This window comes from Triticum dicoccoides, chromosome 6B (genome assembly GCF_002162155.2).
Source record: "Triticum dicoccoides isolate Atlit2015 ecotype Zavitan chromosome 6B, WEW_v2.0, whole genome shotgun sequence".
NCBI classification, from domain to species: domain Eukaryota; kingdom Viridiplantae; phylum Streptophyta; class Magnoliopsida; order Poales; family Poaceae; genus Triticum; species Triticum dicoccoides.
The window spans coordinates 648361711-648381581 of NC_041391.1; the positions used below are offsets into that span (position 1 = coordinate 648361711).

The 19871-nt window shown below is 46.4% G+C and overlaps 1 protein-coding gene across 2 annotated transcripts; it reads left to right on the plus strand.

Moving 5' to 3' along the window:
• Positions 1 to 8794: 8794 nt before the first annotated feature.
• LOC119325556 (very-long-chain (3R)-3-hydroxyacyl-CoA dehydratase PASTICCINO 2B-like) lies at positions 8795 to 11985 on the plus strand. 2 transcript variants are annotated; one of them, XM_037599286.1, is made up of 9 exons: positions 8795 to 8901; positions 9849 to 9867; positions 9949 to 10037; positions 10491 to 10544; positions 10788 to 10858; positions 10954 to 11035; positions 11131 to 11227; positions 11314 to 11578; positions 11658 to 11985. In XM_037599286.1, the coding sequence occupies exons 1-8, from the start codon at positions 8896 to 8898 to the stop codon at positions 11382 to 11384; spliced, it is 489 nt and encodes a 162-aa protein (XP_037455183.1). In that variant the 5' UTR covers positions 8795 to 8895; the 3' UTR covers positions 11385 to 11578; positions 11658 to 11985. The 2 variants fall into 2 exon arrangements, with proteins under 2 accessions (XP_037455183.1, XP_037455184.1); XM_037599287.1 differs by having other exon boundaries at positions 11733 to 11985.
• The last annotated feature ends 7886 nt before the right edge of the window (positions 11986 to 19871 follow it).

The following is a 19871-nucleotide window of genomic DNA, read 5'->3' on the forward strand; positions in this document are numbered from 1 at the left end:
GGATTTTTATATCTTAGGCGAGCACTGGGCTGCAGCTAAGCCTCGGAGTGAGAGGTTTGCTCTTCACTCGGTAGGATTTTTATATCTTAGGCGAGCACTGGCTTGCAGCTAAGCCCCCGAGTGAGAGGTTTGCTCTTCACTCGGTAGGATTTTTATAACTTAGGCGAGTGCTTGGACTGCAGCTAAGCCCCCGAGTGAGAGGTTTGCTCTTCACTCGGTAGGATTTTTTATAACTTAGGCGAGCACAGGGCTGCAGCTAAGCCCCCGAGTGGAAGTCTGGCTTACCACTCGGTAGGATTTCGATAACTTAGGCGAAACGGATTCGCAGCTAAGCCTCCGAGTGGGAGTCTGGCTCACCACTCGGTAGGATTTTTACAAACTTAGACGAAACGGATTCGCGGCTAAGTCACCCACTGAGGGGGAATTTTATTGGACAAAAATAAAAAGTGACAAAAATTATGGAGGAACTATGACACTATTATTTTGAGGTCCATGAACTACAGAAGTACTTTATTGCAACTCATCCGAGTGATAAACCTTAAGTGTAAAATGGGCGGAGTAGTTCCGCGTTCCAAGCTCGTGGCTCGTCGATATTATGCTCGACGTTGTAAAGACGGTACGCCCCATTGTGGAGAACCTTGGTGACGATGAAGGGACCTTCCCAAGAAGGAGCAAGCTTGTGTGGTTTGTGCTGATCCACTCGGAGAACCAAATCTCCTTCCTGGAAGGCTCGACCTCTCACATTTCTGGCGTGGAAACGACGCAAATCTTGTTGGTAGATGGTCGACCGGATCAGAGCCATCTCCCTTTCTTCCTCTAAAAGGTCGACTGCGTCTTGCCGCGCTTGTTCAGCTTCTGCTTCGTTGTAGATTTCAACTCGAGGAGCATTGTGGAGAAGATCACTCGGCAAGACTGCTTCAGCTCCGTAGACCAAGAAGAATGGAGTTCTTCCAGTCAACCGATTAGGTGTGGTCCACAGTCCCCAAAGCACCGAGGGAAGTTCGTCGACCCAAGCTCCAGCTGCATGCTTGAGATCACGCATCAGTCGGGGTTTTAGTCCCTTGAGAATCAGGCCATTGGCTCGCTCTGCTTGTCCATTCGACTGCGGATGGGCGACTGAAGCGTAGTCGACCCGTGTGCCTTGAGAATTACAAAAATCCCTGAATTCCTCCGAATCAAAGTTCGATCCATTATCCGTAATGATGCTGTGCGGGACTCCATATCTGAATATTAGTTCCCTGATGAAGCTAACAGCAGTACCGGTGTCAAGGTTCTTGATTGGTTTAGCCTCGATCCACTTGGTGAACTTGTCGACTGCCACCAGTACATGCGTGAAGCCGCTTCGTCCTGTTCTCAAAGGACCGACCATGTCCAACCCCCATACTGCGAAAGGCCAGACGAGTGGGATGGTCTTCAGAGCCGATGCAGGCTTGTGCGACATATTCGAGTAGAACTGACATCCCTCGCACTTATCCACTATCTCCTTTGCCATCTCATTCGCCTTTGGCCAGTAAAACCCGGCTCGGTATGCTTTGGCCACGATGGTCCGAGAGGACGCATGATGACCACAGGTCCTCGAGTGGATATCATTGAGGATGAGTTGACCTTCTTCTGGTGTTATGCACTTCTGACCAACTCCAGTCGCGCTTTCTCTGTATAATTGTCCTTTGATTACGGTAAAGGCCTTAGATCGACGGACGATCTGTCGAGCCTCTTCCTCATCCTCCGGAAGCTCTTTTCTCAGGATATACGCGATATATGGAACTGTCCAGTCGGGAATGACCACCAAGATCTCCATGATCAAGTCGACCACCGCTGGGACTTCAACCTCAGTCGGATCTGTGGCACTCTTGGGCTGTGGAGCTTCTTCGGTGAAAGGATCTTCTTTGACTGACGGAGTGTGTATATGCTCCAAGAACACACCACTCGGAATGGCTTCTCTCTTGGAACCTATCTTTGCTAGATCATCAGCTGCTTGATTTTTCAGTCGGGGTATATGATGGAGCTCCAACCCCTCGAACTTCTTTTCCAGCTTCCTCACTGCACTACAGTATCCAGTCATGGCTGGGCTTCTCATGTCCCACTCCTTCATCACTTGGTTGACCACTAAATCCGAGTCGCCATAGACCATCAGGCGACGGACGCCGAGTGAAATGGCCATGCGCAATCCATATGAGAGGGCCTCATATTCTGCCTCATTGTTGGAGGAATCAAAGTGAACCTGGAGCACATACCTGAGCTTATCTCCTCTGGGGGAAACCAGGACAACTCCAGCACCGGAACCATTCAACATCTTAGAGCCATCAAAGAACATGGTCCAATGCTCCGAGTGAACTTCAGTCGGCTGCTGCTGTTCAATCCACTCGGCGAGGAAATCTGCTATTGCCTGGGACTTAATGGCTTTCTTTGCCTCAAACTTGATATCAAGGGGAAGAAGTTCAATCGCCCATTTGGCCACTCGACCAGTTGCATCTCTGTTGTGCAAAATCTCTGATAGTGGAGCATCGCTGACGACTGTGATGGAATGATCAGAGAAGTAATGAGCAACCTTCTTTGTGGTCATGTATATTCCATACACAAGCTTCTGATAATGAGGATATCTCTGCTTGGATGGAGTCAAGACTTCAGACAAATAATACACTGGGCGCTGAACTTTGAGAGCTTTTCCTTCTTCTTCCCGCTCGACCGTAAGCACAGTACTGACGACTTGTCCTGTGGCTGCGATATAGAGCAACAGAGGCTCTTTGCTGATTGGAGCAGCAAGCACCGGCTGGGTGGAGAGCAGAGCTTTTAGCTCGGCAAACGCTGCATCAGCTTCTGGAGTCCACTCGAACTTGTCTGCCTTCTTCATCAGTCGGTAAAGAGGCAATGCCTTTTCACCGAGTCGTGAGATGAATCGACTTAATGCGGCCAAGCATCCAGTAAGCTTCTGGACATCGTGCACTCGCACAGGGCGTTTCATTCGGAGAATAGTGCCGATCTTCTCTGGATTAGCGTTGATTCCCCGTTTGGAAACGAGAAAACCGAGTAACTTGCCACCAGGAACTCCAAATGTGCACTTTGATGGATTGAGCTTGATATCATACCTTCTGAGGTTGGCAAATGTTTCGGCGAGATCAGCGAGCAGGTCGAAACCTTTTCGTGACTTGACAACGATATCATCCATATATGCTTCCACATTCCGACTGATTTGAGTGAGTAGACACTTCTGAATCATTCGCATAAATGTGGCTCCGGCATTCTTGAGGCCGAACGGCATGGTGATATAGCAGAAGCACCCGAATGGAGTGATGAAAGCTGTTTTTACCTCGTCGGGTCCGTACAGACGGATCTGGTGGTACCCGGAATAGGCATCTAGAAAAGATAATCTCTCGCATCCCGCGGTCGAGTCAACAATTTGATCTATGCGAGGGAGAGGAAAATGATCTTTCGGGCAGGCCCGGTTGATGTGCTTGAAATCAATGCACATTCGGAGCGACTTGTCCTTCTTAGGAACCATGACGACATTAGCGAGCCACTCGGAGTGGTATATCTCTCGGATAAATCCTGCCGCCAACAGTCGAGCCACTTCCTCACCAATGGCTTTTCTCTTCTGGACGGCGGACCACCGAAGATGCTCTTTGACTGGTTTTGCAGATGAGTCGACTCTTAGGCGATGCTCAGCCAGTCCCCTGGGAACACCTGGCATGTCAGTGGGCTTCCATGCAAAAATGTCCCAGTTCTCACGGAGGAACTGGATGAGCGCTTCTTCCTATTTTGGGTCGAGTGTTGTGGAGATGCGGGTCGGAGCTGCATCGGGGTCGGTCGGGTGAATGTGAACAGGCTTCGTCTCACCGGACGGCTGGAATGCAGACTCTATGGCGGGTTTCTTGGATCGCAGCAAGTCACTCGGATCTGCGTTTTGCTTGTATTCCTCGAACTCGACCGCTGTCACCTGGGAATCGGCAATCTTTGAGCCCTTCTGAAAGCACTCTTCTGCCTTTTTCCGATCGCCGGTGACAGTGATCACCCCTTTGGGGCCGGGCATCTTCAATTTGAGGTACACGTAGCATGGTCGAGCCATGAACCGTGCGTAAGCTGGTCTTCCCAAAATGGCATGATATGCACTCTGAAAATCCACTACCTCAAACGTCAACTTTTCTTTGCAAAAATGTTTCGAATCACCGAACACCACGTCCAGAGCTATTTGGCCGAGTGACTCGGCTTTCTTCCCTGGTATAACTCCATGAAAGCTCATGTTACTGGTGCTCAGTCGGGACATCGGAATGCCCATTCCTTTCAATGTGTCTGCATACAACAAATTCAGCCCGCTTCCACCGTCCATCAGCACTTTTGTCAGTCGAGTGCCTTTGACAACTGGATCGACCACCAAAGCTTGCCTCCCAAGGGTGGCAATATGAGTCGGGTGATCAGATTGGTCGAATGTGATGGGTATTTGGGACCATTTTAGATAATTTGCTTTTGCTGGGGCAACCATGTTCACTTCTCGGTTGATGACTTTCAATCGACTCTTGCTTTCCACATCTGCAAAGATCATCAGAGTGGAGTTGATATGCGGATATCCTCCCTCACTGTCCTCCTTGTCTTCGGCCTTGTCCAACTCCTTCTCCTTGTCCTTAGACTGTTTTCCCTGAAACTGCTGGATCAGGAGTCGACATTGGCGAGTGGTGTGCTTCGGGTAGATGATATTCCCCTCTTCGTCTTTCTTCGTGTGGATGTGACACGGCATATCCATCACGTCGTTCCCTTCTTTATCCTTCACCTTCTTAGGGTTCCAGGATACTTTTGGTTTCCCTTTAAACTTTCCTTGAGTCATGGCCAGAGCCTCTCCAGGAGCTGCCGGTTCAGCCTTCCGCTTCTGTTTCCGACTGGTGTTTCCTTTTTCCGACTGGCTCGGCTTGTGCTTGCCGCTTCGGAGTCGGTCTTCTTCTTCGCCGTTGGCGTACTTGGTAGCAATCTCCATCATCCGACTCAAGGTCATGTCACCGGTTCGACCAAACTTCAAACTCAGTTCTCTGTTCTTGACGCCATCTTTGAAGGCGCAGACTGCCTGATGATCAGACACATTCTCCACAGTGTGGTGCAAAGTGATCCATCTCTGAATATACTCTCTGAGAGTCTCATTGGTCTTCTGCACGCAGACTTGCAACTCTGTCAATCCAGCTGGTCGCTTGCAAGTTCCTTCAAACGTTCTGATGAACACTCGGGACAGATCTTCCCAAGTGTAAATGCTGCTAGGAGGTAATTGAGTCAACCATGCCCTGGCAGAACCTTCCAGCATGAGGGGCAAATGCTTCATGGCCACCTCATCGTTCCCACCACCAATCTGAACCGCCACTCGGTAGTCCTCAAGCCAAGTTTCAGGCTTGGACTCACCAGTGAACTTGCTGACTCCTGTTGCCAACCTGAAATTGGGAGGGATAACTGCGGCTCTGATAGCTCTGCTGAAACATTCAGGACCAGAAACATGCACTCGACTGCTTGTGGGCGCATCTCTGTCGAGTCCACCTCGATGGGCTCTGTTCCGGTCGACCAAACCTTGCACGATAATGGATCGCGCGTCGAAGCCTGGTTCTCTGGGGTCGACTGGAACCCTTCGCCCTGTACTGAACTGACGCCTGTCATCTTGCTGCCGAGGAGCGTAAGACCCATCCCTCGGAGGGGAATTGGGCACTCGACGCCTATCATCTCGGTCGAGTCGGTCACCATAGTGGTCTCGCCGATTCTCGCGCCCTTCACGCTGCGGAGGCGATCTGGGGTTGTGAGCCGACTGAACCGTATTCGCAGTGACGGATCGACTGTGAATTCTGTTGCGCGACTGCGACATGGCTGAATTCTGATCTCCTGCTGCCCGGAGCAGATCCCTGATCTGCATCAAGCCTCTGCCAGCTTCCGACTGAGAAGGCTGGATAGACTCTGCTATACGGGTCGCAGCTGCTAAATTCTGGATTGGGGTTCGATATACCTGAGTCGGTGGGAAGAGTTGACGTCGACTGTTGTCGGGAACTCGTTGCCGCGCGCGCTCGTCGAGTGCTCGCTGAAGATTCTCCAGTCAAGTGCGTTCGGCCAAATTGGCCAAACGTGCCTCCTCCAAGGCGCGAGCCTCGGGGGTTTCTCCTGCGATGGGAGTACGCAGGGCATCCACGTTCCTGCGGCGAAGTTCTTCTCTTTGCAGAGAGTCGAGTGGCTCGGGCTGGTACTCTTCGTGGCCTCGTGCGGGGTCGCCTCCGTCGCCTGCCCCACCATCATGGGCGAAGCCAGGGGGACTGCGGGGCCCGTCGACCATCAAGATTTCCGCCGCTGGATCACTGCTATCGCACTCGGATGCAGTCTCTACGGAGCCAGTCGACAGATCGAACAGGCCGTAGAGAGATTCGTCGGGCTCGATTGCCGCAACATGAGTGGTGGCCGTCTGACGAGCCACCGCGTGTCTCACCCACCGCTGAAGCCTCGACCGGCCCGAGCGCTTGCGCTGGCAGGAGACCGGGAGGGTGGACGATGGGGGAGTCGACCGATACGGCGTCGACGGTTGCCGCAGCAGAACGCCGCGGACACATGCGCGAAAATGCGTCGCACCGCGGACGGGGAGCGCATCAACGTCGAGTGGAGCCTCCTGGAGCCAGGCGGAGTCGTCGGCGATGAAGGTGAGAGCGCCGAGATGGATCTCTCGACCCTCAACCAAAACTCCAGCAGCCACCATGATGTAAGTACTCGGAAGAATCGCAACTTCTCCACAAAATTGCTAAAACACCTGCCCCACGGTGGGCGCCAACTGTCGTGGTTCTAAGCCTGACAGTAGAGTGGGGGGTAGGTAGGGAGAGGCAAGGTCCTAGCTATGGAGAGGTTGTAAACACAAGGGATGTACGAGTTCAGGCCCTTCTCGGAAGAAGTAATAACCCTACGTCTCGGAGCCCGGAGGAGGTCGAGTGGATTATGAGTATATGAGTTACAAGGTGCCGAACCCTTCTACCTGTGGAGGGGGGTGGCTTATATAGAGTGCGCCAGGACCCCAGCCAGCCCACGTAGGAGAGGGTTTAAGGTGAGTTAAGCCCGGGGCGTTACTGGTAACGCCCCACATAAAGTGTCTTTACTATCATAAAGTCTACTTAATTACAGGCCGTTGCAGTGCAGAGTGCCTCTTGACCTTCTGGTGGTCGAGTGAGTCTTCGTGGTCGAGTCCTTCAAGTCAGTCGAGTGAGTCCCTCGTTGGTCGACTGGAAGGCGACCTCTTCTAAGGGTGTCCTTGGGCAAGGTACTTAGATCAAGTCCGTGACCCTACCCCAGGTACATGACCCCATCACCTGCCGCCACCATGACGGCCGTCTCCATAGGGCCTGGTTCTACGTGTAGCCATGGTCGACGCGTGTCCCGGCCGTGACAATGTGGCTTGCCGGAGGACGCCGGGATCCATGGATTCGGGGCCGGTGCTCGTACAATAGTGCACTGGTCGTGCTTGCTGGGGATGGTCGTGTCCAGTAGTAGCGACCGCTTGGACCATACCACCAGGAGGGTTGCTTCCTCCGACTCAGGCTCCTCCACGAAGAGTGGGACATTGCATGCGGTCTGTTGATAGATTTAGGGTTTTCACACCGAGAAATAAGACTGGGTACCCAAGAAGCACCACCAAATCAAAGTCATCATGCATTATCACCATTACCTTTTGCAATCCCAAAAGCTATGTGTCTGCATGGTTTTGATGTGAGAAGCCACGCAAACTCAACAAGATTCAGTCATCGTGGACAGTTGTGACGTGAGAAGCCACACAAACGCAACAAGATTCAGTCGCCACCAAACGCTCCAAATGGTGAAGGTCGTCATCACACACGTAACAAAGATTGACAAGGAAGTAAAGTCACCGACCCCAACAAAATCCCAAGATGGGATGCGCCGGCAGTTCCGCATCGTCCTAGCGAGTGACAGTCGATGTGGTAGATTTGCATCTGGCGACACCACCGTGACCAACTCTTGTTCTGCCGTCTTTGACTATGACGACAGAATCGGCCGACAAGCATACCAAGGAGGAACACCGTTGCCGCCGAATCTAAAGGTCCAAGACCCTCTGACCCATCGGTGACAATCATCGTCTGGTCGCTATCGCGACAAATGGGGCAGCTCTAGCCAACTAGAGCGGCTATCGACGACGCCATATGCGTGCCATAGCGGAGGTCCGCCTCGTGGGGACGCAAATGACCATCAAAGATGACTCGCCACTACTACCCACAAACCTGTTGAAGGGATCGTGGCCACAAACGCACGACTGGCCTTCTGTATAGTCTAGAACCTCACCTTTAGTGGCTACCAGCCAAGCTCGGAAAGATATCAACACTAGTGCGCTGCTATACCCACCTTCTCTTGTCGCAACCCGTAAATCACATCTCGTCGTCTAAGGCAAACGAAGCGGACACTTTCCCAGCGCTGCCTTCATCAACTAGTGTCGAGGTTTTGTCTGACCCTAATCTCAAAGCAGCGGCAAAAATAAGAAAAGGAAGAGATTGGCGGGCGGACATAGGGCTAGGGCGGCGGTAGGCTTTGGGAAGGGAGGAAGAAGTCACTCCCAAACTTCTGTGTCATTTGTTAACATACACGATCTCTACACAATTAGGCTGCACACAGTGAACACACCCGATCTCTACACAATTAGGCTGCACATAGTCAACACTAACATACACGCACAAAGAATCACGCTGGCAAAAAGCAAAGTCATGCAAAATCAAAATTATGCCTTGACGGATGAAAAAGAGGTCATTTGTTACTTTGTTTGATCGAGCACTTAAATTCCGATCATGCAGGGCACAGGTGTTGTGCTACGCAACATTGGCACTGTTGGAGAGGAGGCCTGAGGCTATCTACACCGCGATCGAGCGGCCGCTACTGGTCACACAGACTGCCGCTTTAATGGAGGTTTGGTATTCTTTGTCATGTCAGTTATGCACTATGGTTCTTACCTTTTATCTTCGTAAAGTACTAATTATTTGCATAGGTGCATAATTTGTTCAACAAATTAGGTTTAAAATAGATGGTACGGTACGCTCCGCTGCGCCCGCTATAGTCACACTTATATATATATACTCTTGTCTCAGATAACCTGGCCAACTTAGTGTTCGTAATGTCTTCTTGTCGGTGTGTACTTCTCTTGCTTATTCGTCATTAGGGAGACTGGTCATGTGAACCGACAGGGTACATGGTACATCAATCATACACTACACTCGCCGGTGCAGAACGTTTCTTCATTTTTTTGGTTGACTATGCTAACATGTGGGCCTATTGCAGGCTAAGAAAATTATATTCCATACAAACTGCATATCTCTCTCGTTGTTTTAGCCTTCGCCCGCTTGTGGAAAAAATGACTCGGATACATAGTCGGTCGATAATCAGGTTAAATGACTCGGATACATAATCTATTACTAGCTCGCCAGCCAAATTGGTTGAATAATTCTCGTGCGACCGTCTCTGGATAGTTGAACCAAAAGTCTATATGCTCCTGGGCATTCACACGCAGAAGTAATGACCATGTAAGGATTGACCGTTGATGTGGTAGCTTTGAAGATAACCTGCCAAGAAATTGGTATAGATGATCAGTTAAACATGCAATGACTCCTGCAAGGGTACAAACTCCAACTCAGAGGTCTGCCTTGATTTTTGGATGACAACATGGGAGGCATGCTGACCAAAATGTCAAAAAGTACTTTGATGATTCTTGTGGCGCTTTTCTTCCCTGGGAGCCATTTGTATTAAACTCTTAATGGTATCTTAGTTCAAATTTCATAGGTTTTTATTCTTTGAACATGATGACTGTGAGTTGCTAACCCTTTTGGTGTTGCATGGTGACGGCACTGCTTTTTGCATAGATTGTTCATTCACTTGTAGGTAAGGATTCTTCATGATCTTCTAGTTGTACAGTATCATGTTCTTTTTTAATCACTCTTTTGAATACTGAATTCATGAAAGGGCTTGTGAAGTCTCCTGTCTCCGCAACAATTCTACAACTTATTGGAAGGATATTTGTTGCATGGGGTGTCTTGTGGAGCTTTCCCGAGGTATCAATATGAACAACCCATGACTAAGCAAGTCTGGAGCTATAGAGAGAAAAACATCATTTTCTCTTTATGATGCACAAAACAAGTTCTTGATTTAAAGGCAATTGGTAAATGAGAAAATATCGATGCAAACTTCTATTGCAACTCCTGAAAGTAGACACATATCATTTTTATTTCTGATCATCAAATAGCCCATGGTAATACTTCCATAAAGAATAATACAATGGCAACAATTGCACTGTAAATTCAAAAGTGGAGCCCATGTAGGCATATTTATGATTTGTGAAGTAGTATCAATTAATGTTGTCGATGTTGGTAATTTCCTTTCTATGGTCAAACCTAGAAATATTTAACACATAGGTATTCTACACGTATGATTAACGGGAACATAAGCAAATAAATGTTTGGTTTCTCAACTATATTGCCTGATCATTAAGCACACTTGTCTTGCAGACGCGCCCTCATATTCTTGTTACTTCCTTGACCCTAGCATGGTCCATTGCTGAGGTATATGTTGCTTCCACAAATATTTACTAAATTAATCAAGTGAAACATCATCAATTTAGAAAGCAGAATCAACATAAGACGCTAAAAAGCAACTCCTGGTTCTTCATGTCACAATAATGCTTGAAGATCACTAACTCAAGACCAGAAGTTATGACACTTCTTATGTTGAACCTAATCAATCCAAGATTTTTCAAATTTTCTTTATTTGATCATAATTATGGTAAAATTGCTATTGATTTGTAGGTCATCAGATATCCTTACTATGGTATGAAGGAGACATTTGGATTTGCACATTTCTGGCTATTATGGCTTAGGTTGGTATTGGATCTACAAAGACCTCACATCTTAGAAGTATTATTGTTTTAGTATATTTACATTGCTTCATTGTTTTTGTACCGATTGTTTGTAGGTATAACATGTTCCTCGTACTCTATCCTATCGGTATGCTAAGTGAAGTTGGCCTCATATACGTCACAATGCCTTACATGAGGGTAATCCAAATAACCGAAGACATGAAGAGCTCCATGTTATTTACTTCAATGAGAGTTTTGCTTAACAGTTCTATATTGTGGGTGACTGTTGTCAGGCCTCCAATAAATATTGCCTTCAAATGCCCAATAAATGGAATTTCTCCTTCAACTACCACTATGCATCTGTTCTTCTAATGGGTATCTATTTTCCAGGTACGCTTTCTTTACAATTATTGACCAAAGGTATACATATGTATTATCTAACAAGACACCTCTTCGTTTCATCTGGATGACTGCAGGATTTCCACACTTGTACCGTTATATGCTCCTTAGGAGGAAGGTGGTCTTGTCAAAGGCAAAATCCGCATGATATTACTCACAAGCTTTCTAGAGTATATGTCTCAAGTGACTTCTGAATGTGTGAGTTGTGTGCTTCCACACATGATACTTCCCACCAGCGTATATCTACTATTTGTGTGACGTTGTTCTCATGTTTTCTATCGTTTCCCGATCAATAAAGTTGGGGTGGTGAGCGTTCCCCACCTGAGTGCAATTACTCAATCGGTGAGTCATGCCACTAACTATAGTTTTAATGATGATTGTGACATGCTCATTGATATCCCTAAAACTTTTGCATTCCTAGCCAGCAAATTTTTCCATACGACGAGGATGACAACTTCAGTCTAAATCGAAAAGTTGAGTATGTTGGTTGTGCTAGGGTTCCGCACATCATTAAAGGACACGAGGAGTGATGCCAATCTTATGGATGCTGAAGTGGTAGCACAGAGGTAGATGCATCCGAGTTTCGGTGTGATCTTGGTGGCACAGGCTGAGGTTATCATTCAGGGTTTTATGCAGAAGCTTTTCCATTTAATCTTTAGTTTGTCTCACATAAGGAGCATTTAGCAATGAAAGTTGAAGTTTATAGAATGAGGAATATCACTAATAAAGCTCTTCTCATGATGTGTTGATGGTGGTCTACCATTCGTTAGCTTCTCCGATATGGGTACATGAAGATCGGTTAGATATTGATGCTTAAAGTTTGGCTGATTTTCAGTATTCTGGTGTGATTGTTGTAGCAAGTCTAAATTTATTTATTACTTTCTTCCATCCATACTATTTGTCGCTCGTTTAGTACAAAGTTAGTATAGCTTTATACTAAACCAGCGAGTTGTACTAACTTTGTACTAAATCAGTGACAAGTAATATGGACCGGAGGGAGTAGTAAATTGCACCGACGACAGTCTGTGAAGTTGTCCAGACCACTTATGATGTAGTATCCACGTTTTTATTTCTTCAAAACAGAATATTTTGTGTATCAAGTTATTCTCCCCGAGCTACAGAATAGCCCACACCAAACTTTGCAAACGAACTCCAGCCGTGACGAGATGATGCGGTTCCAAACCAGTGAAAGAAGCTAGCATATCATGTACACGGTGGACTGGTGGTCGTAGTGACCGTCCCTGGGGTGCCTGCTGCTGCTGGCTGAATCGTGAGCGTCACCAGCGGCGGCCGGCGTCCTCCGTACCATGGCGGAGTGGCTGCACACGTTTCCCCCCGTCAGAATGGCATCCTTCCGCGCTCGTGGTTGACCTCGCGGCCACGCCCGTGTGCGCCATGTATACGGAAATGTTGGAGGACGTGTGCCGCTCACGCTGAGTCTTGACTATATCGAGATATTTGGATCTACCCACTGCGGTGGGGAGGATCACTAGCGGCACCTTTGAGTATGTCAGTGATAAGGCGAAAGGAAAAATACAAGGGTGGTCTGAGAAGCTCCTGGCTTCTGCGGGTAGAGAAACCTTGTTGAAATCAGTTGTGCAAGCAATCCCGACCTATCCGATGAGTACTTTCCTCTTCACCAAGAAGGTATGTAAGAGTCTGACTACTCCTATGGCAAAATACTTTTGGAGTAGTTCTCTTGACAAGAAATCAATGCACTGGGTATCCTGGCAAAACCTTGCGACACCAAAATGCAAGGGTGGACTGGGATTCCGAGATTTGCATCAGTTTAACCTTGCCCTACTTGAAAAACACGGATGGCGTTTTATGACAAAGCCGGATTCCTTATGTGCAAGAGTGATGAAAGGTAGATATTACCCTGACACCGACTTCATGCAAGCAACATGCCCCCGATCAGCGTCGGCTACTTGGCGGGCAATTATTGCAGGAAGAGAAACACTTGATGCTGGTCTTATAAAGCGAGTTGGAGATGGAACTTCCATCTCAGTTTGGGACGATAAATGGATACCAGGAACGAGTTCTGTGAAACCGATGGTAAGACCAGCCAACACCACTGTTGACAGAGTTGCAGATTTACTGGATCCACAGATTGGTAGATGGAATGAGCAGTTGGTTTATGACACGTTCATTGCAAGTGATGCACAGGCAATTCTTAATATTCCTTTAAGCATGAACGGCGTGCGGATTCCCTTGCGTGGGCGTTTGAGCGATCAGGTTTGTACACTGTCAAATCGGCGTACCGTATTCTTATGACTTAGAAAGAGAGTGCGGCTCTCGAGGAAGGAACGGTTACGGAAACTTCAAATGAAGAAAAACAGATGTGGCAAGCTCTGTGGAAGCTCAATGTTGTTCCTAAAGTGCGTGTCTTCTGGTGGAGGGTTCTCCGAGGAATCCTTCCTAACGAGACCACACTCAAGCGGCGACATATAGCAGAAGTTGATGGATGCAAAATCTGTCATACAATGGGAGAAGATTTGAAACACGTGTTGATTCATTGTGTGCACGCTGCTGGTTTTTGGGATGCAGCGAGGGCATGGTTCCAGATTAATCTTCCAAGTTTAAACCCTGCCACTTGGGCGAGGGATATTTTATGTGATCAGCGGATCCCGGCCGGACAAAGATCGGCCCATCATTATCACAATCATGTGGAACATTTGTCATTCTAGGAATCGGGTGAAGCATGATGGCGCAGCTCTTGATCCGGTGACTACAGCAAGACGCACGAGAGAAGTGATGGCAATCCTTGAGCTACCCAGGAAGGAGCCGGTGGTTTTACCAGGCCACGGCTGGCGACCACCGGAGCAAGGCATCATCAAGATCTTAACGGACGGGGCACTGAACTTTGAAGAAGACCGAGGAGGAGGTGGGGGCGTTGCTCGCACAAATACTTCTTTGCTTGCGGCATGGTGCAAACCTCAGCCAGGAATCTCGGACCCTTTCATCATGGAAGCTATTTCTATACATGAAGGTGTCAAGTTTGCCAAACTGAGGGGTTTTACGCATGTGATAATAGAAACTGATTGTCTAGAGGTGGTGTCACTCTGGAACACTCGCCACAATACACGTTCGATTGTGGCTCCTATCTTAGATGAAATTGGAGAGCTAGCTAGAGATTTTTCCCTTTTTGAGATTCAACATGTAATGAGGACAGCAAATATCCCAGCTCATCTCTGTGCTAAGCATGCTTGCACATTAAATGTGACTGAGTGCTGGCTCGATGATACTCCAAGCTTCCTAGTGACCAGCCTGCTGGCTGACTGTCCTAGGACTGCTTTTTATGAATAAAGCTCTCTGAATTGCCTGCAAAAAAAAATATCTTTGTATTAACACGTTTAATAAAAGGAAAAAGTCCGAAATAAACCTTAAACTCGTAGTCCAAGTTTGTATATCAAACCTTAAACTATTAATCCTTGAAATCAGCACCCTAACCTTATCGACCCCGGTTAATCCCCAACCCTACACCATTCTGGACATGTTTGTCTAAGCGGGAAAAGACAATCCCAACCTGAATTAGACATTTTTCTCACCAACGACCATGGCACACATTGTCTTCTTCCTAATATCTCTCTCATGTGCAAGGTGAGCTCCTACGCTAGCGTGTAGCCTGTGCGCCCAGACTACTACGGAGATGTATGAGGCGAGTTGTTGATGCTAAGGTCACGAGTCACAGCAGGCACTCTGAGCTCGTATACGACATCCTTGAAGTACATGAAGAAATTGTTCAAGTCTGGCTTGCGATCAAGCGCATCCGCGAGCTACTGCCAGAGCACGCCGACGGGCGAGAGGAAGAGGACCGCCGCTCTACCTCCAAGCTTAGAGCACCTCCAACAGGTGCACGGTAGCGCGGCACGCTAATTTTTCTTGCAGCATCGAAATAACATTTTAGTGCGCGCAGTGGTTGCTTTATTAGGTGCTGTAAAATTTAGCGCCCCGCTATAGCGCTTCATCAAGCGCAGTAAAAACTAGCGCACTTGGAATTTTTTTAAACAATACATACGAAAAAAATATGAAACAACACATCGTTCAAAAGTTTAAATTTCATAGCATAGTTCCCCAAACCACAAGTCAGTTCATACTATGCTAATAAAAATAAATAAAACTACTCCTCGTCCTCGTCGATGGTGTAGTTCGACAACGTAAACGCATCGAGCCACCGATGATCTTCATTGCCTCAGGTCGACGTAGGTCCCAACTTGATCTGGGCTTCTGCCTGTTACTTCCCCGCATATGCTTTTCTGCTCGACGCCCGACTAGCTCCGCCTTCCTCTGCGCGCAGAACTCGTTCTCGGCGGTGACGTCATGCGGAAAGCGCTCGCGCTACACCACCATGGCATGCTCGTCCACCTCGATGATGAGGAGGCGGCGCTTCCGCCTTCGTTGGAGGCGGCGATCCTCTTCGCTGATTAGTCATGGGGGAGGGACGAGCTCTTGCGCCTGCTCGCGCGTCCGCACGTCAGTGAAGTTCATCTGCGACCGAGGTCGCCCGGGGCGCCACGCCGCCGCATCGTGCGCGCGAGCAACCTCATGGGCAGTCCCGAACGTGCCAGAGAGGCGTGTATGGCCGGAACGGATCTCCACATAATACACACCAGAGGGGCGGGCGGACGCCGCGGTAGCCCGACCTGCTCCAGGGGTGTGGCGGCATGGCGGGGCACTGGAAGAGGCGAGGGGAGAAGGCGCAGCGGCGGCCGGGCGTTGGAAGAAGCGAGGAGGAAGGCGCGACAGGAGGGAAAGAGTGGCGACGGGCGCCTGCGCGCGGCTTTTAACTAGCGCGTTGGGCGACGTGTACCAAAACTGCTCCGCACGCTGCCGCTTTTCCTACGCGCACGCACATCTTTTTCACGCTCAAACTTTCGCGCGTCTGCTGGAGCGCGCCGCACGGCCTCTAGCTCGCCAAATTGGCAGTTTATCCAGCGCCGATTATTTCGCGCGCATTTGGAGGTGCTCTTAATCCAATTCTGCTGACGGCTTGACGCTCAATCAATTTCGACCATCCTCAATTGAAGCGTCTCGCTACCATAAACTTTGGCCGCGAGCCATCTTCACATCTTCATCGGAATTCCTACCGCAACATTAGGTTCCTGGTAATTCGTGATTCCTTTTGATTTTCCCAGCATCCTCAATTGCTACTCCAGTGAGTGGAGGGTCCGGTCTGGATGTTCGCCTCCGCGCACGTCCCCAGGAAGATGATGCAACTGTAGTGTAGATGCGAGAGAGAAAATGACTAGCGACAGATATTTTTTAGGCAAATGACCATTGACCAGAGAAGTAGTATTATATAACAAGTGGGCCAGTGTGGTCAGCGAGAGTAGTAAGTGATCTCGGCCGGGATCAGATGTTTTACTATTGCGCCAAACAAAAATAGGGTTAGAATTAACCGGGATCAATAAGATCAAGGTGCTGATTTCAGGGATTAAGAGTTCAAGGTTTGATTCAGACTTGGCATACAAATTCAATGTTAATTTTAGACTTTTCCCTTAATAAAACAACCTAAATGCTTCAAAGTGCAGCTGCGCTATTCGGGCGTCGCGAGCGCATGCAGACTCGCCCTACAAAAATAGTAATTAGCATTCTGTATCATCATTACACTATGAGAAAGGAAAGTATCTGTTCATGATCTCATCGACGCTGTCTCCTTTACACAAATCAGTCAAGAAAGAACATGCACGTGCATTTATTTGGGCTTAATAAAATTTTAAAAAGCCATAACTTTTGATTCAAGTATAGGAATTCAGATTCATTTTCACCGTTGGGTTTCTTGTGACAAGTTCTTCAAAAGTATATCTCATATGGATATGTTTCAACAAACTTTCTGTTTTGAGCAACTTTGGGCGCTAAAAAGGCAACTTTAGTGCCATAGAAAAGCACCTTCTTAGTTTGTCTACTATGATTGCCTATCATCGAGAAGTCATTATAAACTGCCTCACATGTCTACAATCAACGATACTGTTGCCTAAAACCATGTATCTAGTTGCCCATAATCAACCATACAGTTGTCTAAAACCATGTATACAGTTGCCAATGATCAAGAATACAGTTGTCTAAAACTATGTATCCAACGATATTGTTGCCTAAAACCATGTATCCAGTTGCCCACAATCAACCATACAATTCTGTAAAATCATATATCCAGTTGCCCATAATCAACCATACAATTGTCTAAAACCATGTATCCGGTTGCCCACAATCAACTATACAGTTGTGTAAAATCATGTATCCAGTTGTCCAATCCTCATGAACAGAAACATTACCAAGATCATAACTTGGCTAATATGTAAAGGTTTTAGATACCTTTCAAGTTTGTGTCATAGAGATGCATCAATAATTTATCTCCTTTGGGTGGGATCTCTTGGTACGATCGAACTTGGCGGATTCTGCTCCTCTTGTGTCTTAGGAGATGGGATCCAACTTGATATCGGAGGGAGCAATGGAGGCTGAGGGGCCTATAAAACGACGCCTCGTTGTTCCGTTTGGAGGATTTCAGACGTACGGACTTGTTCAAACAAATTAGGTGACCATCATTGGATGGTTAAAGGTGTCTGGAGAGGCTGATCCCGACATTTGGCGTGATTGAGTGTCCTTATGGTAGGAAATTTAGAGGTGAAGTTAGTTAATTGGTAGTCATGGTAACCAACTTAGAAGGATCCTCCGCTGACAGGTAGATGGGAAAAAGGAGTTGCTTTTCTATAGCATTGAAGTTGTCTCTGTAGCACACAAAGTTGCTTGAAAAAAAAGTTTGTCTAAACCTACTCATATGGGATCTAGTTTTGAAGAACTCGTCGGGAGAAACCCGAAAACTGATCTAAATTCCGACACTCGAATCAAAAGTTATGACTTTTTAAATTTTTTAAAGCTACAAATAATTGCACGTGGTCTGTCGGCTGAGGTAACCTGACGATCTAAGACTGCATACTTTCTTTTTTTGGTACTGATTTACGTCCAACAAATCCGACAGGGCTATATCTCGCCCGTACCAATTCCTAATAAGAATCGCCAATGGTGAGCGAATCGGGTCGGCCCATTAGCTCGCCTCTAATAAGCCGACGTGATTAGCTCGTCCGTACGCTATTCCGATAAAAAATTAGTACAAATAATATATAACCACTGCGCCTAATTGGCGACAGCAGAGATAACAGGCACTCACGCGCAGTAGCATATGGACCGGCGCAGCCACATTTTGTTTAAAATCAGTTAGCTAGTGGACCTGCGATTGATGATAGTTAACTGATAACCATGAAGAATTGACAGACGACTTTTTCAAAAGAAAGAGAAAAGGCTCACAAAAATCATAAGAAAATCATACATTAAAAAAAGTTCAAAAAATAATAAAAAGTTCATGAAAAATACTACGAAATTAAAAAAAACACAATTTATAAAACTGTTCAACACATGGAAAAGTATGCAAAAAAGAAAAGAAAAATTGAATTTATAAAAAAAATTCATAAAAAAGAACGAAGTTGATTCTCTTTAACGGATTTAAGAAAAGTTCATGTATTTGAAAAAGGTTCATAAAATTCTGAAAAAAGATTCAAAATGTGTCCAAAACTACCGAATTTGATAAAAACCAAGAAAATATAAAAAGGAAACGAAAAACATAAAAAAAAACTAAAAATCAAACGAAAATGTAAAATATATATGTGAAAACCGGGAAAAATCAGAAGAAAAACCTCTCAGAAAAAACGGCAAAGCAATCATGGGAAGGTTCAATAATAATAATAATATAGAAAGACCTGATTGGGCTGCCCATTATGGTACACTATATTACTGACGCTTCAGGCGGCTAATAGTAGTTGGGTGTTGTATTCCAGCTTTAGCTCGGAACGATGGGCGCCGCTATATGCGGCCTACTGTGATGCCTACGCACGACTCGCCTGCAGGAGCCGAAACTCTGCCCTGCGTGCTGATTTCATGCTGAAGTCATGTGCCTTTCCGCTTTTTAATTCACGCTTTTTTTTCATTATTATATTTTTATTTATATTACAAAGAAATACTAAATATATAAAATATAAAATAAATCCACTAGTAACATAAAAAATATTAATCTTGCATTTAGAAAATGTTAAACATGTGTAGGAAATGTTTCTGATGTATATGATAAATCTAGAAATATCAATTTACACACTACAAAATGTAAATTGTATGCACGAAAATGATAATCATTCTTATGATACATGTTTTTGACAATTAAAAAAATGCACACATATCAAATAATTTTACGTGACATTTAGAAAAAATGTTTAAATAGATGTAATAAATGTCCATGTAACCAATGTATGTCATATTTAACGAAATTTTACAAATGCTTTAAAAATGTTAATATTGCACCTTAAATTTTCTAAACGTGTATAGGAAAATGTTTAGGATGTATACCGGCAAGACATAGCCCTCGCGGGGACTGCTTGTCATCTCTTTTTTCGTATGTTTTTTTGTCAATTTCTGGGTTTCTAATCGGTTGATTATTTCTATTTTTTCTTTTCACTTCTCTTTTTATATTTTATTTTTCAAATTCGCAAACTTTTTCCATTCAGAATTATCTTTTGAATTGACCAGAATATTTTGAATTCATGAATAATATTTCAATTACTGTAAATTTATTGTATATGTGAACATTTTT

Bases quoted from the DNA above. Each gene is read 5' to 3' on its own strand.
- LOC119325556 (XM_037599286.1), top strand. The intron at 10,038-10,490 runs GTATCAATATGA...CTTGTCTTGCAG, and splicing joins TCTTGTGGAGCTTTCCCGAG to ACGCGCCCTCATATTCTTGT. The intron at 10,859-10,953 runs GTTGGTATTGGA...GATTGTTTGTAG, and splicing joins TTCTGGCTATTATGGCTTAG to GTATAACATGTTCCTCGTAC.